Genomic DNA, 19,380 nt, shown 5'->3' with positions numbered 1-19,380 from the left:
TTAGGGTAGATGCCCAATAAGGGTATAACTGGGTCTGTTGGTATTTCTATAGTCAACTTTTTCATGAGTCTCTATATTGCTTTCCAAAGTGGTTGTACCATCTTGCATTCCCACCAACAGTGAATGAGTGTTCCTGCTTTTCCACATCCTCACCAGCATTTATTTTCATTTGATTTTTTGATGTTGGCTATCCTTATTGGGGTAAGGTGGAATCTCATAGTTGTTTTAATTTACATTTCTCTGATGATTAGGGATGATGAACATTTTCTTAGGTGTGTGTTTGCCATTTGTATATCTTCCTCTGTGAATTACCTGTTCAACTCTGTGCCCCATTTTGTGAGTGGGGTATTTGTCTTCTTATTGTTTAGATTTTTGAGTTCTTTGTAGATTCTAGGGATTAGGCCTCTATCAGTTGGATAACCTGCAAATATTTTCTCCCATTCTGTGGGTAATCTATTGGCTTTTCTTATTATATGCTTATCTGTAAAGAAACTCTTCAGCTTCATATGATCCCATTGGTTGAGTGACTGTTTAAGAACTTGAGCCACTGGGGCTTTGTTCAGGAAGTCTTTTTCCATTCCTATATCATGGACAGTACTTCCTAAATTTTCTTCCAGTAGTATTTGAGTTTCTGGTCTTATGTTGAGGTCTTTGATCCATTTGGATTTGAGTGTAGTACATGGTGAAATATAAACTAATTTTGGTGAAATTACATCTATACACAATTTTAAAAGGCTCTCCGGAAAATTTACACTTTTAGTTTTTTAAATATATTTATGTGGGTGGGAGATATTGGTTAGTAGTTAAGGTATTTCCCTGTTGAGCCTAAGGACACATGTTCAACTCCCCAAAGCTCATGTAAGCCAAGGGCTCAAGGTAACACATACACAAGGTTTCACATGTGCACAAGGTGGCACACATTTGGAATTTGATTAGAGTGACTATAGGCCCTTTCACCAATTCTCTTTGTTTCTCTCTTCCTCTCTCTCTGTCACATCAAAAAGGCCAGTCTGTTGGGTTTGCTTAAAAAAAAAAAAAATCTTCATTTATTTGAATAAAATGTATAAATTCACTTCTAAAAGGTGATGTGCCTTTCAGTGATGTAATACCTAACACACACACACACACACACACACACACACACACACACACACACATGTATATATATGGTGCAGCTAAAATCAACACTACTTATTATATAAAATTATAGCATGTATAATTAGATATAGTAAGTAACATGTAACAATATTTAGAATGTCACTATATGGCATTTCTAATCATTGATTCAGAGTGTTTTATTCTACTTACAAAAATATAATTGTTGGGAAGCACATGCTAGTTGGTATCATAGCTGCCTCATGCATCTCATACTTACTACTTATCTAGATTGTATCATTTTCACTTACTTCACTTAATCTTTGTTGTTCTGTTTTTACAACCCCTGATCATGCAAAATGCACTGCTTATATTAGGAGAAAGCAGACACACAGACTGATTGACTTGGAAATTGAGTTAAAAGTGATTCAGGACAATGAAAGCAGAGAAGCAATGATAGCTATTTCTCTGCAGTGCAGCACAACCTGTGCTGCCATAGTTACAATCTTGTAAAACAAAAGTGAAATGACAGAAGCTTGTAAAAGATAGGCCACATTGAAGAGACTAACAAAAATTCAAGGGACAATTTCATAAATGAAGAAATAAACAAGCTTGGTAAACACCTGGCTAGTCAGATCAAACAAAAAAGAAAAGAGAAGTCTCAACTTAGCAAAATCAGAAATGAAAAAGAAGAGGTCAAAACAGACATCAATGAAATTGGAATAATCATCAAGACATAATTCCAAAACTTCTACTCCACCAAGACTGGATAATCTGGAAGAAATAGTTGAATTCCTATCCACACACCACCTACCAGAACTAAACTAAGAGTAGATTAATCTCCTAAACATCCCCATCACATCTATTGAGATTGAAAAGTTAATTAAAAAAACAAAAACTCACCAAAAGGAATAGTCCAGGACCAGGGACTCCTCAATAAAATTCTATCAAACCTTCATCAAAGAACAAAATCCATTCCTTCCCAAACTGTTTCACAAAATCAGAGAGCAGGAAATCTACTCCAACTACTTTTAGAAAGCTAGCATCACTTCAATACCAGAATCAGACTGTGATGCTACAAGAAAAGAAAACTATAGGATTTATCTCTGATGAATTTACATGCAAAGATTCTGAAGAATATCCTCACAAACCAAATTCAATAATATGTCAAAAACATTACCCAACTTAAACAAGTAGGACTCATCTCAGGGATGCAGGGATGGTTCAAGATATGCAATCTGGTCAACATAATACACAACATAAATTGAATCACAAGAACCTGCATGATCATCTCAATTGATGCAGTGAAGGTCTTTGACAAAATACAACACTACTTCATGATCAAAATGCTGGAGAGAATAAGCATGACAAATTTATACCTCAACACAATTAAGGCTATATATAAAGCACCTACAGACCAAGTAACACTTAATAGGGAAAATCTCAAGGAGTTCCCATTGAGATCATCAAGAAGACTTGAATGCTTACTCTTACCACTGCTCTTCAACATAGTACTAGAAGTCCTGGCCCAAACTATAAGACAGGAGAAAGAGATAAAAGGGACACAAATTGGAAAGGAAAAAGTCCAGTTAGCTCTATTTGCAGATGACATGATCCTATACATATATGACCCAAAGATCTCTATCTCAAAATTTCTAAAAGTGATTAATTCATTCATCAAATTAGCAGGATACAAAATCAACACACAAAACCAGCAGCAGGCAGAATTAACATTGTGAAGATGGTAATCCTACTGAAATCAATATATATATATATATATATATATATATATATATATATATACATATATATATATATATATATATATATATATATATATATATCATACATTCCAATTAAAATCCCAATGGTGTTATTCACAGAGATAGAAAAAATGATCTCAAATTTCATATGGAAAGGCAGAAGGCCTTGCATAACCAAACATATCTTCAACAAAAGAAATACCTCTGGAGGCATCACCATACCTTATCTAAAGCTATATTACAAAGCCATAGTAATAAAAACAGCATGGTACTTGCATAAAAACTGGAGTATAAGCCAATGGAATAGACTTGAGGACCCGGACTTTGGGTCAAGCAATTACAGCTACTTGATATGTGACACAAGCCCTAACAATATAGGCTGGAAAAAAGACAGCATCTTCAACAAATGGTTATGGACAAACTGGATAACCATATGCAGGAAATTGAAACGTGATCCACACATGTCACCATGCTCTACACTCAAGTCCAAATAGATCAAAGACTTCAATATAAGACCAGAAACTTGAGCACTACTCAAAGAAAATATAGGAAGTACTTTCCATGATATAGGAATGGAAAAAGACTTCCTGAACAAAACCCCAGTAGCTCACAATCTTAAACAGTCACTCAACCAATGGGATCACATGAAGCTGAAGAGTTTCTTTACAGACAAGCATACAATAAGAAAAGCCAATAGATTACCCACAGAATGGGAGAAAATATTTTCTGGTATCCAACTGACAGAGGCCTAATCTGTAGAATCTACAAAGAACTCAAAAATCTAAACAGTAAAAAGTCAAACACCCCACTCACAAAATGGGGCAAAGAGATGAACAGGCAGTTCACAGAGGAAGAAACACACACTTGAGAAAATGTTCATCATCCCTAATCATCAGGAAAATGCAAATTAAAACAACAGTGAGATTCCACTTTACCCCAATAAGGATAGCAAACATCAAAAAATCAAATGAAAATAAATGCTGGTGAGGATGTGGAGAAGTAGGAACAAGTCATCCACTGTTGGTGGGAATGTAAGATGGTACAAGCACTTTGGAACACAATCTGGAGACTCCTGAAAAAGCTGACTATAGAGATACCAACAGACCCAGTTATTCACTTACGGGGCATCTACCCTAACACCTTCAAACACAGGCCAGAGAGATTTGCTTAACCATGTTTGTAGTGGCTCAATTCATAATAGCTAAGAGCTAGAGCCAACCCAGATGTCTATCACTAGAAGAATGGATGACAAAGATGTGGTATATCTACACAATGAAATTCTATACAGCAGTAAGAAAATAACGACACAATGAAATTTGGGGGAAAATGGTTGAACCTGAAACAGATCATTCTCTGTGAACTCTCCCAATCACAGAAAAAAAAAAAAAAAAAAGCCACATAGTCTCACTCATCTACAACACCTAACCTGAATCTACCCAAGATGCCTTACATACCCAGCAAGCTTCTCATGGACTAGACAATAGGATGGGTGGAGAGGGGTAGAGGAATGGGGGTGGGAAACACAAATCTAGACCCAAATGGCAATGGTACCATAAAATTCTACATCCTAAAAGGCAGACCAAATGTCTGAACCTTCACCAGGCCCTTAGAGGGAACACCTGAGCCACAAGACACTGGAGAGGGTATGATGAAGACAGACCTTAATATTCTACAGCCTCTCCTCCCCCCCTTCTTTCTATCTCTTTTATATTATCTTTTTCTTCCTTTTCTTAGTGGGCACTGACCTGTAACTCCCAGGACCAACTTGTGGCTATCATCCACAATGAGCTTTTGATCAGAGAGAACTACAAGGTTCCCTAAAAGAAAGATTTCTGTCAAAGTACTTGATGACCCACTAACAGTTAGTGGTAAGACCCTACTGCAGAAGACACTTTATGTGGTTGACACATAAAATGGAACAGCATGTCTGGAAGCTGGAAGAGCTTCAGTGCCCAGACAATCAGCACATCTAGTGCCCGAAGGTGCTACATGGGTGACTGGGGGAAAATGACCAATATCTGTCCAAGAAACTAATGGTCTCACCTACTTAGCAGCAAATAACCAGTTGTGATGCTCACACAGGTGCAATAGTGGCAGACAGCAATGGTGGGAAACCAGCTAACTGATTCCCTTAGTGGTACCGGACCCATAGCTGGAGCTGGAAAACAAGTCACAACCATATCTACACATAAGCCTGCTCTCCATTATCAAGCTACCACCCATTGTGGGCTACAAGTGGGACTACATCTATTAAATTCTGTATGAAAAACTAAGGGTTATCTCATTTGTCTGGTGCTAACTTATTCTCCACTGGCTTATCTGCTTCTCTTTTTCAGAGTTGTAGATCCTAAGTAGAGAGCCTCCCCATCATACCACAAAAGGGCCATGGCAGAAACTAAGAACATTTGACGAAAGAAGCAAGGGTGCTGTTTTCTTGGTGAATCAGGTACCAGCACAAGGGCGAAGGAGATTAACACAGAGAAAAATCAACTCCTACCAAATCAGAGATCCAGAGGCCCAGAGGAACCCCAACACCTCATCATTGAAGCAGAACAAAAATGAACCTAACATGGCTCAGGGAAATTTTGTGGAAGAGGGGGCAGAAAGAATGTCAGTGTCACATGTTGGGTCATGATATGCAGACATTTATCCTTCCCATAACTGTGGGCTGACTCCAGAATGCATGACCCATATACGTCAACAAGGAGGTACCAAGGGGAGGGGATAGGTAATGAATGAACCTAATAATGGTACGAAATTGACTGTATTTGCTGAGTACAAAACTAATTAATAAAAAAAAATTAATTAAAAAAAGCATTAGCTTTGCTACATGGAATGAACAAATATACAGAGAAAAAAATCCATGAGCATATCCTATTTTCAATAACAACAAAAAAAAAAAATTAAATACCTTGGAATGATGCTAACCAAGGATGTGAAAGACCTAAATAATGAAAACATAAAATCTCAAGTAAGAAATTGGGGAGGGCTTGAGAAGATAGAAACATCTCCAATGCTCCTGGATAGGTAGAATTAATAGTATGAAAATGGCTGTTCTGCCAAAAGTAATACACAGATTTAACACAATACCAGTAAATATTCCAGCTTCATTCTTCATAGAAATAGAAAAACTATGACCACAAAATTCTTATGGAATGGCATTAGGCCTCAAATGTCCAAATGTATCTTCAGCAAAAGAAACACCACTGGTATTATCACCATACCCAACCTAAAGCTAACTTTTGATGCCATAGTGCCAAAAACAGCATTGTACTAGCAGAAAAACATAAACCTAGACCAATGGAACAGAATTGAAGTCTCAGACACTAGATCAAGTAACTACATTTACTTGATCTTTGACTAAGGTGCCGATAATGTATGAGAAAAGACAGCATCTTAAACAAATGGTGCTGTACAAATTGAATAACCATATGTAGTAAAATGAAATACCCACTCATCTCTCCATAGACAAAAATTAAGTCCAAATGGATTAAAGACCTCAATATAAAATCTGAAACTCTTCTCCTATTAGAAGAAAAAATACGAGGTACTCTCCACAGTACAGGAGTGGGGAAAGACTTCCTAAAAAAAAACCCTGGTAGCCCAGGAAATTAAACAATCACTCAACCAATGGGATCTCATGAAGCTAAAAAGCTTCTGTACAGACAAATACATCATAAGCAGAGCCAATAGATTACCCACTGACAAAGAGCAAATCTTCACCAGCTATACCACTGACAGAATCCTAATATCTAGAATCTACAAAGAATTCCAAAAACTAAACAATAAAAAAATTCAAACAACCTACTCCAAAAATGGGGCAGAGACCTCAATTGGGAATTGTCAGAGGAGGAAGTACAAATGACTAACACACACTTAAGAAAATATTCAACCATTAGGGAAATGCAAGCTGAAAGAACTATGAGTTTTCACCATATTCCAGAAAGGATGGCAATCATTAAAAAACCAAACAATGACAAAAAATGATGGTGAGGCTGTGGGGAAAGTCACTTTTGTACAACATATGAACTTGTGCAATTACTATGGATATAAATTTGGAGATTCCTAAAAAGGATGAATATAGAGCTTCCAACAGATCCAGTTAGTCCCTTACTGGGCATTTATCCTAAATGCATCATGGTTCAGTACAGAGAAACTTGCTCTACCATGTTTATAGCTGCTCAATTTAGTACAGCTCAGACCAGGAATCAACACAGATGCCCATCATCAGATGAGTAGATACTAAAGTTGTGGTACATTTACACAATGAAATTCTTCTCATCAGTAAGAAAAAAAAGATACAGTGAAATCTGTAGAAAATGGATAGACTTGGAACAGCTCATACTCAGCAAACTCAAATAATCACAGAAAAACAAACACCTCACAGTCGTTCTCACTTTTTTGTCATTCCTAACCTGGACCAGCTTACATTGATGATATGCCTGATAGGCAACTCAAGGCCCAGACAATAGGGATGGAAGGTTTTGCGGGGGGGAGAAAGGGAGGAGAGGGAAAAAAAAAAAACCACAAAACTAAATCCAAAATGAACTGCTACCATAGAAACCTTTATTCTTGAGTTAGACTAAAAGATCTAACAACAGGAGTAAGGGGGAGCACATCAAAAGAAGGGCCCTGAATGTGTAGAGATGAAACCTAACCTTTTTTTTTTTTTTCACCCTCTGGGCTATAACTCTTTGTACTAGAAATTGGTTCTTGCTCACAATAAGCTGTTGAGTGGAGAGACATACAAGGTGCTCAAAACAATGCAGATTTCTGTCAAAGCACTTGATTAACTGCCTGAGGTTAAAAGGTAAGACCTGACTGCTGAAGATACCATGTGCTATGGACACAGAACATGAGAAGACCTGACTGGAATCCAAAAGAGAGCCAGTTCACAGATAGTTAGCACATTTACTGGTAGAAAGTACTACATGAGCTACTGGGAGAAAGTGGCCAACATTTGTCTGAGCAAACGGAGGTCTAAGCTACTCAGAAGCAAACACCCTGACAGTATGTACATGCCAGTGCAATAGTGACACACAGCCTTGATTGTTAACCAGTAGCTTTCTGATTGGCTAAGAGATCTGTTCAGTGTAAATGGACCCATATCTGGAAGTGGGAACCAGATTAGAATCCTATGTACATAAGGATTATGTTCTCCACTGTGAAGCTCTCAATATTCTTTGGCTAAAAGAGGGTTTATATCCATTAAATTCTCCCAAAATTAATAATATTTATCCCATTTAAACTATGCTGAGTTCACTCTCCATTGTAGAATCTGCCTTTCTTTTCAGAAGGAATAAGACCAGAGGAGATACACTACCCCTCCACATTGGGAGAGGGAGCAAGAGTGCTGCTTCCATGCTGAACCTGATAACCAGCTCCAGGGTGAAGGAGACAGATCCTGAGGATACTCAACACTTCCAAAGCAGAGATCCAGAGGCCCTGAGAGCTCCTCAGAGAATTAGACTTAAAACTCACCCACCACAGCTCATAGAATTTTGCAGAAGAGAGGGGGGAAAGATGGTAAGAGCAACAGGTTGAGGTATCATGCCCAAAGGCAATTAATCCCCCCCCCCCAGAAAAGGAAAAAAAAAAAAACAAACTGACTGCTGCTCCCACAAGGCATAACCCACAACTCCATGGGGAATACCTACAACCCACTGAGGAGGTTCCCCCGAATGGGGGCAGAGACAAAAGAAAAAAGCATACCAAAACATGGTGGATCCATACAAAATATGCTGTTAATAACAATAATAAATTAAAAAATAAATTGACACTCAAAATCCATGTGCTCAGCAAATCTCTGGTTTTAAAACTAAATTTTATTTTAACATATGTATGCAATCATACTACCTTTACTTCACAGTGATCTTGACATTTAACTTCAAACTTTGTTAATGAAGAATTTATCACCCTTTGGGTACTTGGCAACATTGATTAGTACTATGGAAAATTAAAGAAATATGAGCTAGAGAGATGGCCTAGCAGTTAAAAGACTTCCCTGTGAAGCATAATAACCAGGGTTCGATTCCCCAGTTCCTAGGTAAAGCCAGATGCACAAGGTAGGGCATGTGTTCATTTGCTGTGGCTGGAATGTGCATTCTTTCTATCACATGCGCGCTCTCACTCTCACTATCACTCTCTGTATCTCTCTGCTTACAAATAAGTAAATGATATTTTAAAAATTTAGAAAAAGGAAAGTAAAATAAATATAAAATAACACTCATGAATAAAAACAGAAAAAACTTATTTTGTTGAAATGTTAGTGACCTAAAACTTTTGTAGTTTTGAGAGAGTTTTCTGATTATTCCTAAAATACTTAGCTTGGCAATTATTCAGAAAAGTGTAAAAATAAAATCATATTTGCTTATATATTATAAAGGTAGTCAATAGTAGTTGTTATTTATTAAATCTCTTATCATTAACTCTTATTTATTTAAATATTATTTTGGAATAATTTCACAATTTGTAAGCCCCTTGATTAATTAAAAACAACAGTTTATTGATATGATATTGTAAAATTCAAAAGACCTCATTATCATTGCCTCTGTAGCATAAGGAGAATTTTTTTCAGTTTTGGTGAACATAACTTTTACTTTTCAACATCTAAAAATTGCAAGTTCAATTATATCTAAAATGTTTCTTTGGTCTCAACAGCAATATTCAGAATGCAACATTCACAGGATTCTAACCTAGCCTGCATTTTGTGCTCCTTCCTCACTTTGGCTATACCATTAGCTTGTCTTCCACTGGTGGAGAATGCAGATTTCTGTGTGCAAACTAAAGCTTTGTCTTTCTGAATTTTCTATGCTAAAGTTTGGAAGTCCTTAATTGCTGATACATAGGTGAATTTACAAAGAGAATGCACATTCCCTTGTTCCCTGTGAAGCCGTGAGGGTGGCACAGGTGTGTGGACTCATGTATGTTTGCTGGAGCCTCACTAGCCAGGCTCTCCTAATGTGTACTTGAAAGAGAGTCACAGGGAAAGTTCTTTTTGTTCTTACTACTTTCATGTGTGCCAAAGCTTGACAAGGAATGAAGACAAAAGTCAAAGCCACAAATAAGATGAAATTATAAATAATGCAGAGAAACTGTGTGCAATACAGACAGAAAAGATAACAAAGTGGCAGCAAATAAAGTTATATGACCTAATAGAAAAGGGAGCCAACCCAAAGGTGCCATAGACAAAGGAGTGAGGACCATTCTGACACTCTGACCAAGACATCCTGGCACCCTGGAACCTGCCCTTCTTGCTTGACAATTAATATTGCTTTACCTGACTACCATATTGAACTCGTTTTATTTATCTTCAATGAGAAGTGGAAAATTAAGAAGGATTAACAATAATAATAATTAAATAATAATTATGAGGGGAGCCTTGTAGAAAATCAATACTGCAAAATATTTATCATTTTATATAGCAAAATGATTTTCTATTTCATAGAATGTTTTATGTTTTTGATAACTTATTAAAGTAAAAATGTCAAGATCTTATGTAAAAATTTAAACTTGCAGTCACCTGTAGAAAACAAAATAATCAATCCCCTTATATTTTTGGATAATTCTTCAACAATTTATTTAATAAGAAATAAGGAAGTATAACTTTAAGCACATGCCCTTCCTCATTTTTAAATATATAATTTCAAGATGTATTACAGTTATTTTTTAGCCAAACTTTAACTGTTGCATATACTATAAAAATCGGTGGGGATTAAATTTTTTTATTCATTTATTTTATTTTATTTTAGAGACAGAGAGAGATTTGGTGTTCCATGGCCTCGGCCAGTGAAATCAAACTCCATATACTTGGGCCACCTCGTGGGCCTTACCTTTATGCATCTGGCTTTCTTAATCTCTGGAGAGTCAAATATGTGTCCTTAGGCTTCACAGGCAAGTGCCAAACTGCTAAGCAATCTCTCCGGCCCAAAATTTGGTGTTTTGGTTCACATTTTTTTTTTTTTTTTTTTTGAGGTAGGGTGTCTCACTCTAGACCAGGCTAACCTGGAATTCACTATGTAGTCTCAGGGTGGCTGCAAACTCATGATGATCCTCACGTCTGCCTCCCAAGTGCTGGAATTAAGGTGTGCACCACCTTGCCTGGCTTAGTTCACATTTTTGGAGAAAGTTTTTGTGGTTTATTAAATATAAGAATTAATTTATTAAGTTTTAGAGATGTCTTTTGAAAAAGAAGAGGTAGGTCTAGAAAGATTGCTCAGTAGTAAGGCATTTGCATGAAAAAAGAAAGGCATAGCAACCAAATTCACAAAATGAAAAATCAAAACCATTCTGAAGTCAGTTTCTGTATTTTGCATTCTTGGGATATCATACTGTGGGCTAAGTCTATGTACTGTTTTTCAAATGTTATAGCATAGAATTCATACCAAGTTTGGATTGAGTTATAAATTTCACTTGCTGAAATTGGTTATATTTTTATAAACATAGACCAATAGCAATTGAGAAATAAATATTACTTTAACAAATTACATATATACTTTTAGTATTTAGATAAAGTATATTCTTAATATTCAAATAACTTTCCAAGGTGACTCTGTTTTAGCATAGTTAATCATTCAGGTATTTTGTAAAGTGAAAAATATTAACCAAGGTTGTGTTAGATTCAACTGAACTTTGATTGCTAGTAACAACTAAAGGCATATTAATTAAACACAATGTGTTGTTTCTCAAATTTGAGATACAAATCCTCTATTTGTAGATTCATGACTTTTCTAATAATGTTCACACTTGAGGAGAAACATGATTAAGGTAGTTCTTTTTCTTTTATATATATAGATAGTTAAGGACAAAGCCCTAAAGACAGAGAATGAGGAGGTGCCACCTCTTGTCCTGGCAAAGCAAGCTGGAACCCAGAATCAGACCCAGTCTCACTCATGATGATTAAGAACAAACCTTTAGCAACAAAACTCGTACTTCTTTCCAAATCTGGTATACCTAGGTATGCTGTCACCCCCTCCGCCAGTCCCTTGAGTTCAAAAACCCCAAGCAGGACTCTCAATTACCTGAGCCTCCTGGTAAAACACATCTCAATAAGATATAAAAATGCTTTTTGTGGGCTGGAGAGATGGCTTAGCGGTTAAGCGCTTGCCTGTGAAGCCGAAGGACCCTGGTTCGAGGCTCAGTTCCCCAGGTCCCACGTTAGGCAGATGCACAAGGAGGCGCACGCATCTGGAGTTCCTTTGCAGTGGCTGGAAGCCCTGGCACGCCCATTCTCTCTCTTGCCCTCTATCTGTCTTTCTCTCTGTGTCTGTCGCTCTCAAATAAATAAATAAAAAATGAACAAAAAATACTTTTTAAAAAATGCCTTTTGTGTGGTTAAGTGGCTCTTAGTTTTGGCTGTTATTCTCCTCTTGACCCCTGAACCTCGGGCTACCTGTTCTAGTAAGACCTTTTCTCATCCCACCTGGTGTGAGAGGGGAAGGGAAAGTTTTCTTCTTCCACATTGTGCTATTCTATTCTAAGGTATGAAACCTATACTAACTGATGTCTTAGCCTTTCTTCTAATGTGAATGCAAAGGGGATCACACCCTTCTGTTACACTTCCCATGTGAGTGTTCATGTTATCCTTTAAGATGGGGAAGATTATTTTTTCCCTCATATTTATTTATCCCACTGTAAGATATGACCCTTTTAAATCTCCCTTTTACAACTCTATTCCCATGCTAGGCTTTCCCCATGTGACTTCAAGTCCTGCTGTGTGTGTGTGTGTGTGTGTGTGTGTGTGTGTGTGTGTGTGTGTGTTCCCCAAATAAACCATTTTGGAATTCAATTCCTCAAGTCTTTGTTGTAACAAACAAGATTCTTAAAGTTCAGATTCAGAGGGCAGGTGAAAAAACTGCCTAGTCCCCAGAGTCCGTAACACACTAACACATAACACATTCTCTCTTTTTGGTAGATTCTGTTTCAGGATATTGTTAAGTAAATGTGTTTAGCTGGATTTATTAATATAAGTAAAGTTATAATCATAATATAAAGAAGCCACTAATACTAAACTTGAAAAGGAACAAATTTTGTTAACTGTTCTTTGAAGAAAGTATTAGTCAGTATCTAATATCATTAAAATTGTGAAAGACTTAACTCAAACTCATCTCTAAGAGGTCTAAGTAGGCACTAACACTAGCATTAAGATTAATAAGATGTTTAAGATCAGTGCTGTTATATGTACATAAACTGTTTACACTTCTCTGTAATATCTTTGATGACAACCACAATTAGAAATACTTAACAAGTTGTAACTCAGAGATCTTAGACTTACATGTGATTAAACGTGTGAAAATCAACACTCCATACCTATGAGTTTTATAGGCTTTCTATTATAAAATTATAAGCTTGGATGGGAATATCTAGCTTGTAGTATAATGTATACATGTAAATTTACAATATTCAGTCATAGAGAAATAATTGTCATTATTTTTCTTTTCTGATTATAGGGTTAACTCTCATTTAACAAAAATCAATAATCTAAAGTTTCAAATATGTCAGTTTTTTCATATAAGGTACTTTGATTTTGTGAAAGTAAGGAATACTTTTAATTCAAATTGAGTTTAATTGCACTATGATTTTTGTATTTCATTTATGTTTTCATGGCACACCAGTAGCTTCAAATGCCCAAAATGTCAAGTGCTTATATCCTATTACCCCTGCATCCCTCTACCTTCAGTATAGCATAACTTAGAGAATTTGCTACTTTTTAAAAAGTAACATAAACTGTTTTTTCACTTAGCCATTATTCTGACATTAGGTAAAATTTGAATATGTCTAAAACAGGCTTTTTGTAAACATTAGCAGCTCTTAATGACATAACTTTATTCATAAGAATTCAAACATTAAAAATTTTTTCATGGGGAGAAAATAGTAAAGCACACATTTCTATTTGTTGCTTTTCATTTTCTAATAATGAAAAGCACAGCATTATTTTTCATCCATTCATATTCTCAGGGAATGTCAGCAGTTTGTATTACTTCTTCCAATAGTAACAAAAATATTATTCAATCTGGCCTATACAGTTGAATCATCTTGAACATCATACTAGGATATGTCCATCAAACATTTGTTGCTAGGCACAGTAATTAGAATTATATAAGTATGTTGGTAACAGAGCTGAATATGGAAGAAAACCATCAGGATTAGCAAATGGCAAGCTATGAATGGAGTGGTGATGAACATAGCTCTTTCTCAAAGTCTGATAGTACTTTGGAAGGTCTATACATTACATTAACATTTACATATCTTATTGAGAAAAAACATTCATGCTAAAGAAGACAAGCTTTCACAGAAATCTCCTGAACTGAAATATAGGAATCTGATGTTGTTGAGGTGCATATGTTTATAATACAGGTGCACAAAGTTGTAACATCTCTGGATTCACAGATTTATTTCAATATGCTAAATATAATTGTTTTGATATAAAATGCACTGCTTAGAAAGTCAGATGTGCTCTAAATTGATAAGAATTCTTTTAAAATTTAGTAGGAAAAATCTGTTAAACTATGGCAAAATCATGATTTTATGTGATAGGATATCTCTCAGTTCAAGTAAGAGAAAGGAGCTTAATGATTTGGTTGACGGAGGAAAACATGACCATTGCTGCCAAATAAAATAAGTTGTATTAGAGCCACTTCTTTCTTAACCCCAGACTTTGAGACATTACTAAAGTCTCAAGGTATTTGGCTGTGTTGCAATGTGGTATTTCTTAAATGGGCTGAGTAATGACAAACAAATCAGAAAGAGGCAATGGGAACCATTTACCACAAACACATCATAGGTAATATACAACCCTGGGATTGCATATTGACCTTCGGCAATTGGTCTACCAGCATGCCATGCTACAGCACAGGAACACAGGATCATGTTTACAACACAGAGCTGAATTGAAGAGACTCACATAATTGCCTGCGAGAAGATACAGGAGCACTTCCATAGGCTGTGCCCTGTAAATAAAACACATTTTTGGAGCAAATGATTTCAGTATTAGTAACAGTAGAAAATGGTGTGGAAAGGATGGAGAATATAAACAGAAATAAAAATTAAAGATTATTTAAGAGGCTGCTTTTTTGAAATAATGCTGATTTACTCTATTTGATAGATATTTAAAAGTAATATTTGAAGAAGGCTTTAACAAAATCACAATGTAAGATAAAAATTATAGTACAAGAGCTGGAGAGATTGCTTAGTGGTTAAGGTGCTTGCCTGCAAAGTCAAAAGACCTAGGTTCAATTCCCCAGGACCTACATAAAGCCAGATACACAAGGTAGCACATGTGTCTGGAGTATGTTTGCAGTGGCTAGAGGCCCTGGCATACCCATTCGCTTTCTCTCTCTGCCTCTTTCTCTCTCTATCTCAAATATCTCTGTCTCTCAAATAAATAAATAAAAATAAAATTATAGTACCAGATGGAGACACTGACACCTGACAGGAAGATTATGAAAGAAGACACATGAGAGCGTGGGTACTTTTGAAGTGGAATCCTTAGAGAAGTAGGTTCCCTCACCAGTTCCCTTAATGACAAAAAGGTTTTCTCTGTGCTGGAAACTGACCACTGGTAGTTGCTCATTTCTATTTCTGTCACAGATACATCATTCAAGACAAAAATTCTATAAAATGCCCTGGTATACCTATCCACCCCCACTCTCTCTCTTTCTCTCTCTCTCTCCCTCTCTCTCTCCATGCAAACAAATAAACAAACAAACAAATAAATATTTTAAAACTTCAATAAAATGAATAAAGTTCCCCTAATCTGTGTATCAACAAAACTGACAATTAGAGAAGTAGAGTAGAATGATTTAATATAGAGGAAACAGTATTACATAAGAATATGTTATGTATATCATAGATCCCACAGATAGATTTAGCTATATTCTCTATAAAAATTTGCAAGGGAAACATCTCTGTCACAAAATTAAGTTATAATTTATATAAACAGATATCTTAAAATAATAAGTAGGGCAGAGGATATAGCTTAGTCAATAAAGTGCTTGTCTTGGACCTGAGTTCTATCACCAGAGACCATATAGAAAGTCAAGTGTGGTGTCATGCACTGTGCAGGGAGGCAGTGATAGGCAGATCCCTGGGGATGGACACATGAAATTATGCATACCTACACACGTGTACCCAAACAAACATGAGTCTGTATACACACACAAAACATGCAAATATAGGTAACCAAATGTTCACAGATTGGACATGAAATCCACTCATTTATCTGGCTCTAGGAACCAAGACAGAACCCCTGGAATGGGAAACAAATAGGGACCAGAGAACCAACACCACTCTTTAAGTAGGAAGAATGGATATACACATCAATGCATCTTTCTAATGACTAGGCTTATCCCCTTTTATTTAAATTGTTCTCTTTTTTGGTTGGAGAATCTGTTCTATATTATAAATGGAGGTTTTTATTTTATATATGGGTGACAACAAGAATACATCATTACAACAAGAAGAGAGAGCCAACTGTCTACCAGAAGATGGATCACCTCCACTTCATCTGCCCTGATGCAGAAGTCATTACAGGAGAAGCAGTGACAGGAATACTGTTCTCATGACTACCAGGAAAATAAGATCCAGGGAAATGGCAACAGAAACTGTGGTCACTCAAACTTCATAAAAATAGAGATCCAGAGTGAACAAAGAAAACAACAGTAAACAGAACTCTTCGTCCACCCAGGTTCAGGGGACATTGTGGAAGAGGGGACAGAAGATTTTAAGAGCTTCAGGGTGTGCAGGTATAGCCATCCCCGCAAAGACTGACCGAGGTCAACTGGTCTTCACAATGACTACAAATAACCCCACCATAGAAGACCCTGAACAGAATTGTGGTGGAGGATAATGGGTTTTTGTGTGCAATTTTTATTTTAAAGAGACAATAAAATTAAAAAAGTTTGAGATATCATGTTTTCCCTTTCCCCCACCCCTTGCAAAGAACTTCTGAGGACTCTTATTTCCCACAATGAATACCAATAAACCCACCAAAGAAGACTCTGAGAAGAATTGGAGTGAGGGTAAGGGAGTCTAAGAGTATAAACTTTAAAAAAAAATAAACAAAAATGAGAAGTAATAAATTAACATTTACTATAGATACAATAATTTTAAATGTACAATAAGTTTGCAAAAGACTGATATGTATTTACTATTTCCTACATGAATTACCAACATTTATCACATTATAACATTACTTCATACAGTTCTCATAAGGACCCTTGAGTTAGTTCCCGTTTTTATCCATTTTAGGTATTATTAGCATTATTGTCAACTAGAAGATTCTTTACAGAATTAACCTATTTGGTATAGAAACAGTTATGGATCTACTCTATTTTCAAACCAGTTAAATTACTGAAATTCAGGATCCCTGTCACCAAAATATGATAAATTTTTGTTTAATGAAGAATTCCATATGTTAGTGTTATAGGCTGTTCCTATGTAGATTTACTTTAAAGCTTATCTTGTAAACTATTTACATGGTTGCATTCAAAGGTATAAATAAGATATGCACATCTCTTCCTAAAGTTTTCTTTATCTAAGCATATGTTTATACCTCTAATCTATTTAGGAAGAGACATATAATTATTTTTACCTTTTTATTTTTTTGGGGGGGGAGGGAGAGTATGTATTGGCACATAGGGATCAAGCCACTGCAATCAAACTCCAGATGCTTGAGCCACCTTTGTGAGCATATGTGACCATGCAAGCTTGTATCACCCTGTGCATCTAGGATATGTGGGACCTGGAGAGCTGAACATGGGTCCTTAGGTTTCAAAGGCAAGCATTTTAACTGCTATGCAATCTCTCCATCCCAATACACATATTTTTAATATTTTATTTATTTATTTAAGAGTGAAAAAGAGAGAGAGAAAAAGAGGCAGATAAAGAGAGAGAGGATGGGTATTCCAGGGCCTTCAACCACTGCAAAAGAACTCAAGATGCATGTGCCACCTCATGCATGTGGCTTACATTGGTATTGGAGAATTGAACCTGGGCCTTTAGGCTTTGCAGGCAAGCACCTTAACTCATAATCTATCTCTTCAGCCCTTTTTCAATGATGATCCATGAGGAATTACCCTGGATTACTCTTTAAAATATTTAATGTAGATGGTGATTTGAAAATAAATTACATCAAAGGATTGTAGTGTCCACTTAGAAGAAATTATAATAAATCATATATGTGATAAAGTCTCAAATTTAGAATTTTAGTACCATCCCCATCAGTGACTTATTCTCATCAGTACTGAATGCCACACCAATATTTATTAGAAAAAATATTCCAATACTTGAAACATATTAGACCTCACTTGGATAGAGAATGTAATTAGAGACAGATGGAAATTCAAAGTAATTCCTATAATAAACCATGGAAAAATTTTCCAGTGAAGCAATACATAAAGTGTGAAAAACCAATATGAATTCACAGAAGAAGCAAGCCTATTGAGTTCCCACTCTTCAACATATTTGCATAATTCATGGAAGGCTCACAATAGATAACTTTTAGGTTAGGGCAGAAACCCCAGAAGGTTACATTTATATATGTTTCCAGCATTACATCTGAGATGGAATAAGGCTGTGTTTGTGGTACTCAGGTGGAATGTCACCCAAAATAATGATCTCCATGATAAACCTGCCAGATTCAAAACTGGCATCCAGATGACTAGATTTACTTAACTAGGGAATGATATCACTATGCAGGGTTCACAGTATTTACTATACAAGGTTAGCTTTCTAAAATTTATTGCCTTCAGTATTTATAGATCTGTCATTATTTATAACAAAGTTATGCAAGTTTAATTTTCCACATATTAGAACCTTTAATGGATTACAAATCCAAATGATAAGGTAAAAGCAACAAATTCATTTGTCAAGCATTACTAGTAAATATTAGAAAAGAAATTAAACATTGCATTAGTTTGTTCATTTCCTAATTTTAAAAGTACATAATACAGAGGTTCAGAATTAAATGCAGAAAATCTCCATGAAATTATAAAGACCAAGATATTATCATTAATTTTATTCATAAGTTGACATAATTTAATACCTGATTGTTTTTTCAATCCAATGCAAGCTTATTGGGCCTATACTTCATAAACTAACACATATGTATCTTATAAAAATAAATGAAAGTCTATATGAATATTTTTCCAAGTGAGAACACGTGGGTTAGAACAACAAATAAATAGATATAGCCATAGGGAGAATAACCATTGCTAATTAAATTTCTGTTCATAGAAAAAGTTGTTTAGCAAAAATAACTTAGAAGCAGTTGAAAGAAAAGATCTAGGGAAATTTGATGACTAAGCCTAGGTTCTTCAGGTTATTTACATCACTTTGTTATAAATAATTTTCTTTTTAAAGACTTCATTTAAAACAATCCATCTGCCAGGTGACCGTGGCACATGCCAATCCAAGCACCTGGGAGGCAGAAGTAGGAGGATTGCTGTGAGTTTGAGGTCACCCTGAGACTCCATAGTGAATTCCAGGTCAGCCTGGGTTAGAGTGAGACCCTACCTTAAAAAAA

The 19,380-nt window shown here is 35.9% G+C and overlaps 1 protein-coding gene across 7 annotated transcripts in view; it reads right to left on the bottom strand.

Moving 5' to 3' along the window:
- The window catches only part of Ccser1 (coiled-coil serine rich protein 1), a 1,182,362-nt gene that overhangs the window by 267,867 nt on the left and 895,115 nt on the right, over positions 1–19,380 (bottom strand). For 4 of the 7 annotated variants that reach the window (XM_045143125.1, XM_045143127.1, XM_045143124.1 and 1 more), the window contains one exon: positions 14,761–14,806. The exons of the other annotated variants lie outside the window; for them this stretch is intronic. In XM_045143125.1, the coding sequence (XP_044999060.1) occupies positions 14,761–14,806 (46 nt within the window). The remainder of the gene's footprint in view (positions 1–14,760; positions 14,807–19,380) is intronic. 7 annotated transcript variants of the gene reach the window in all.

This window comes from Jaculus jaculus, chromosome 2 (genome assembly GCF_020740685.1).
Source record: "Jaculus jaculus isolate mJacJac1 chromosome 2, mJacJac1.mat.Y.cur, whole genome shotgun sequence".
Taxonomy (NCBI): Eukaryota; Metazoa; Chordata; class Mammalia; order Rodentia; family Dipodidae; genus Jaculus; species Jaculus jaculus.
The sequence above is the reverse complement of the archived record's forward strand: the minus strand, read 5'-3'. Positions and strand labels throughout refer to the sequence as shown.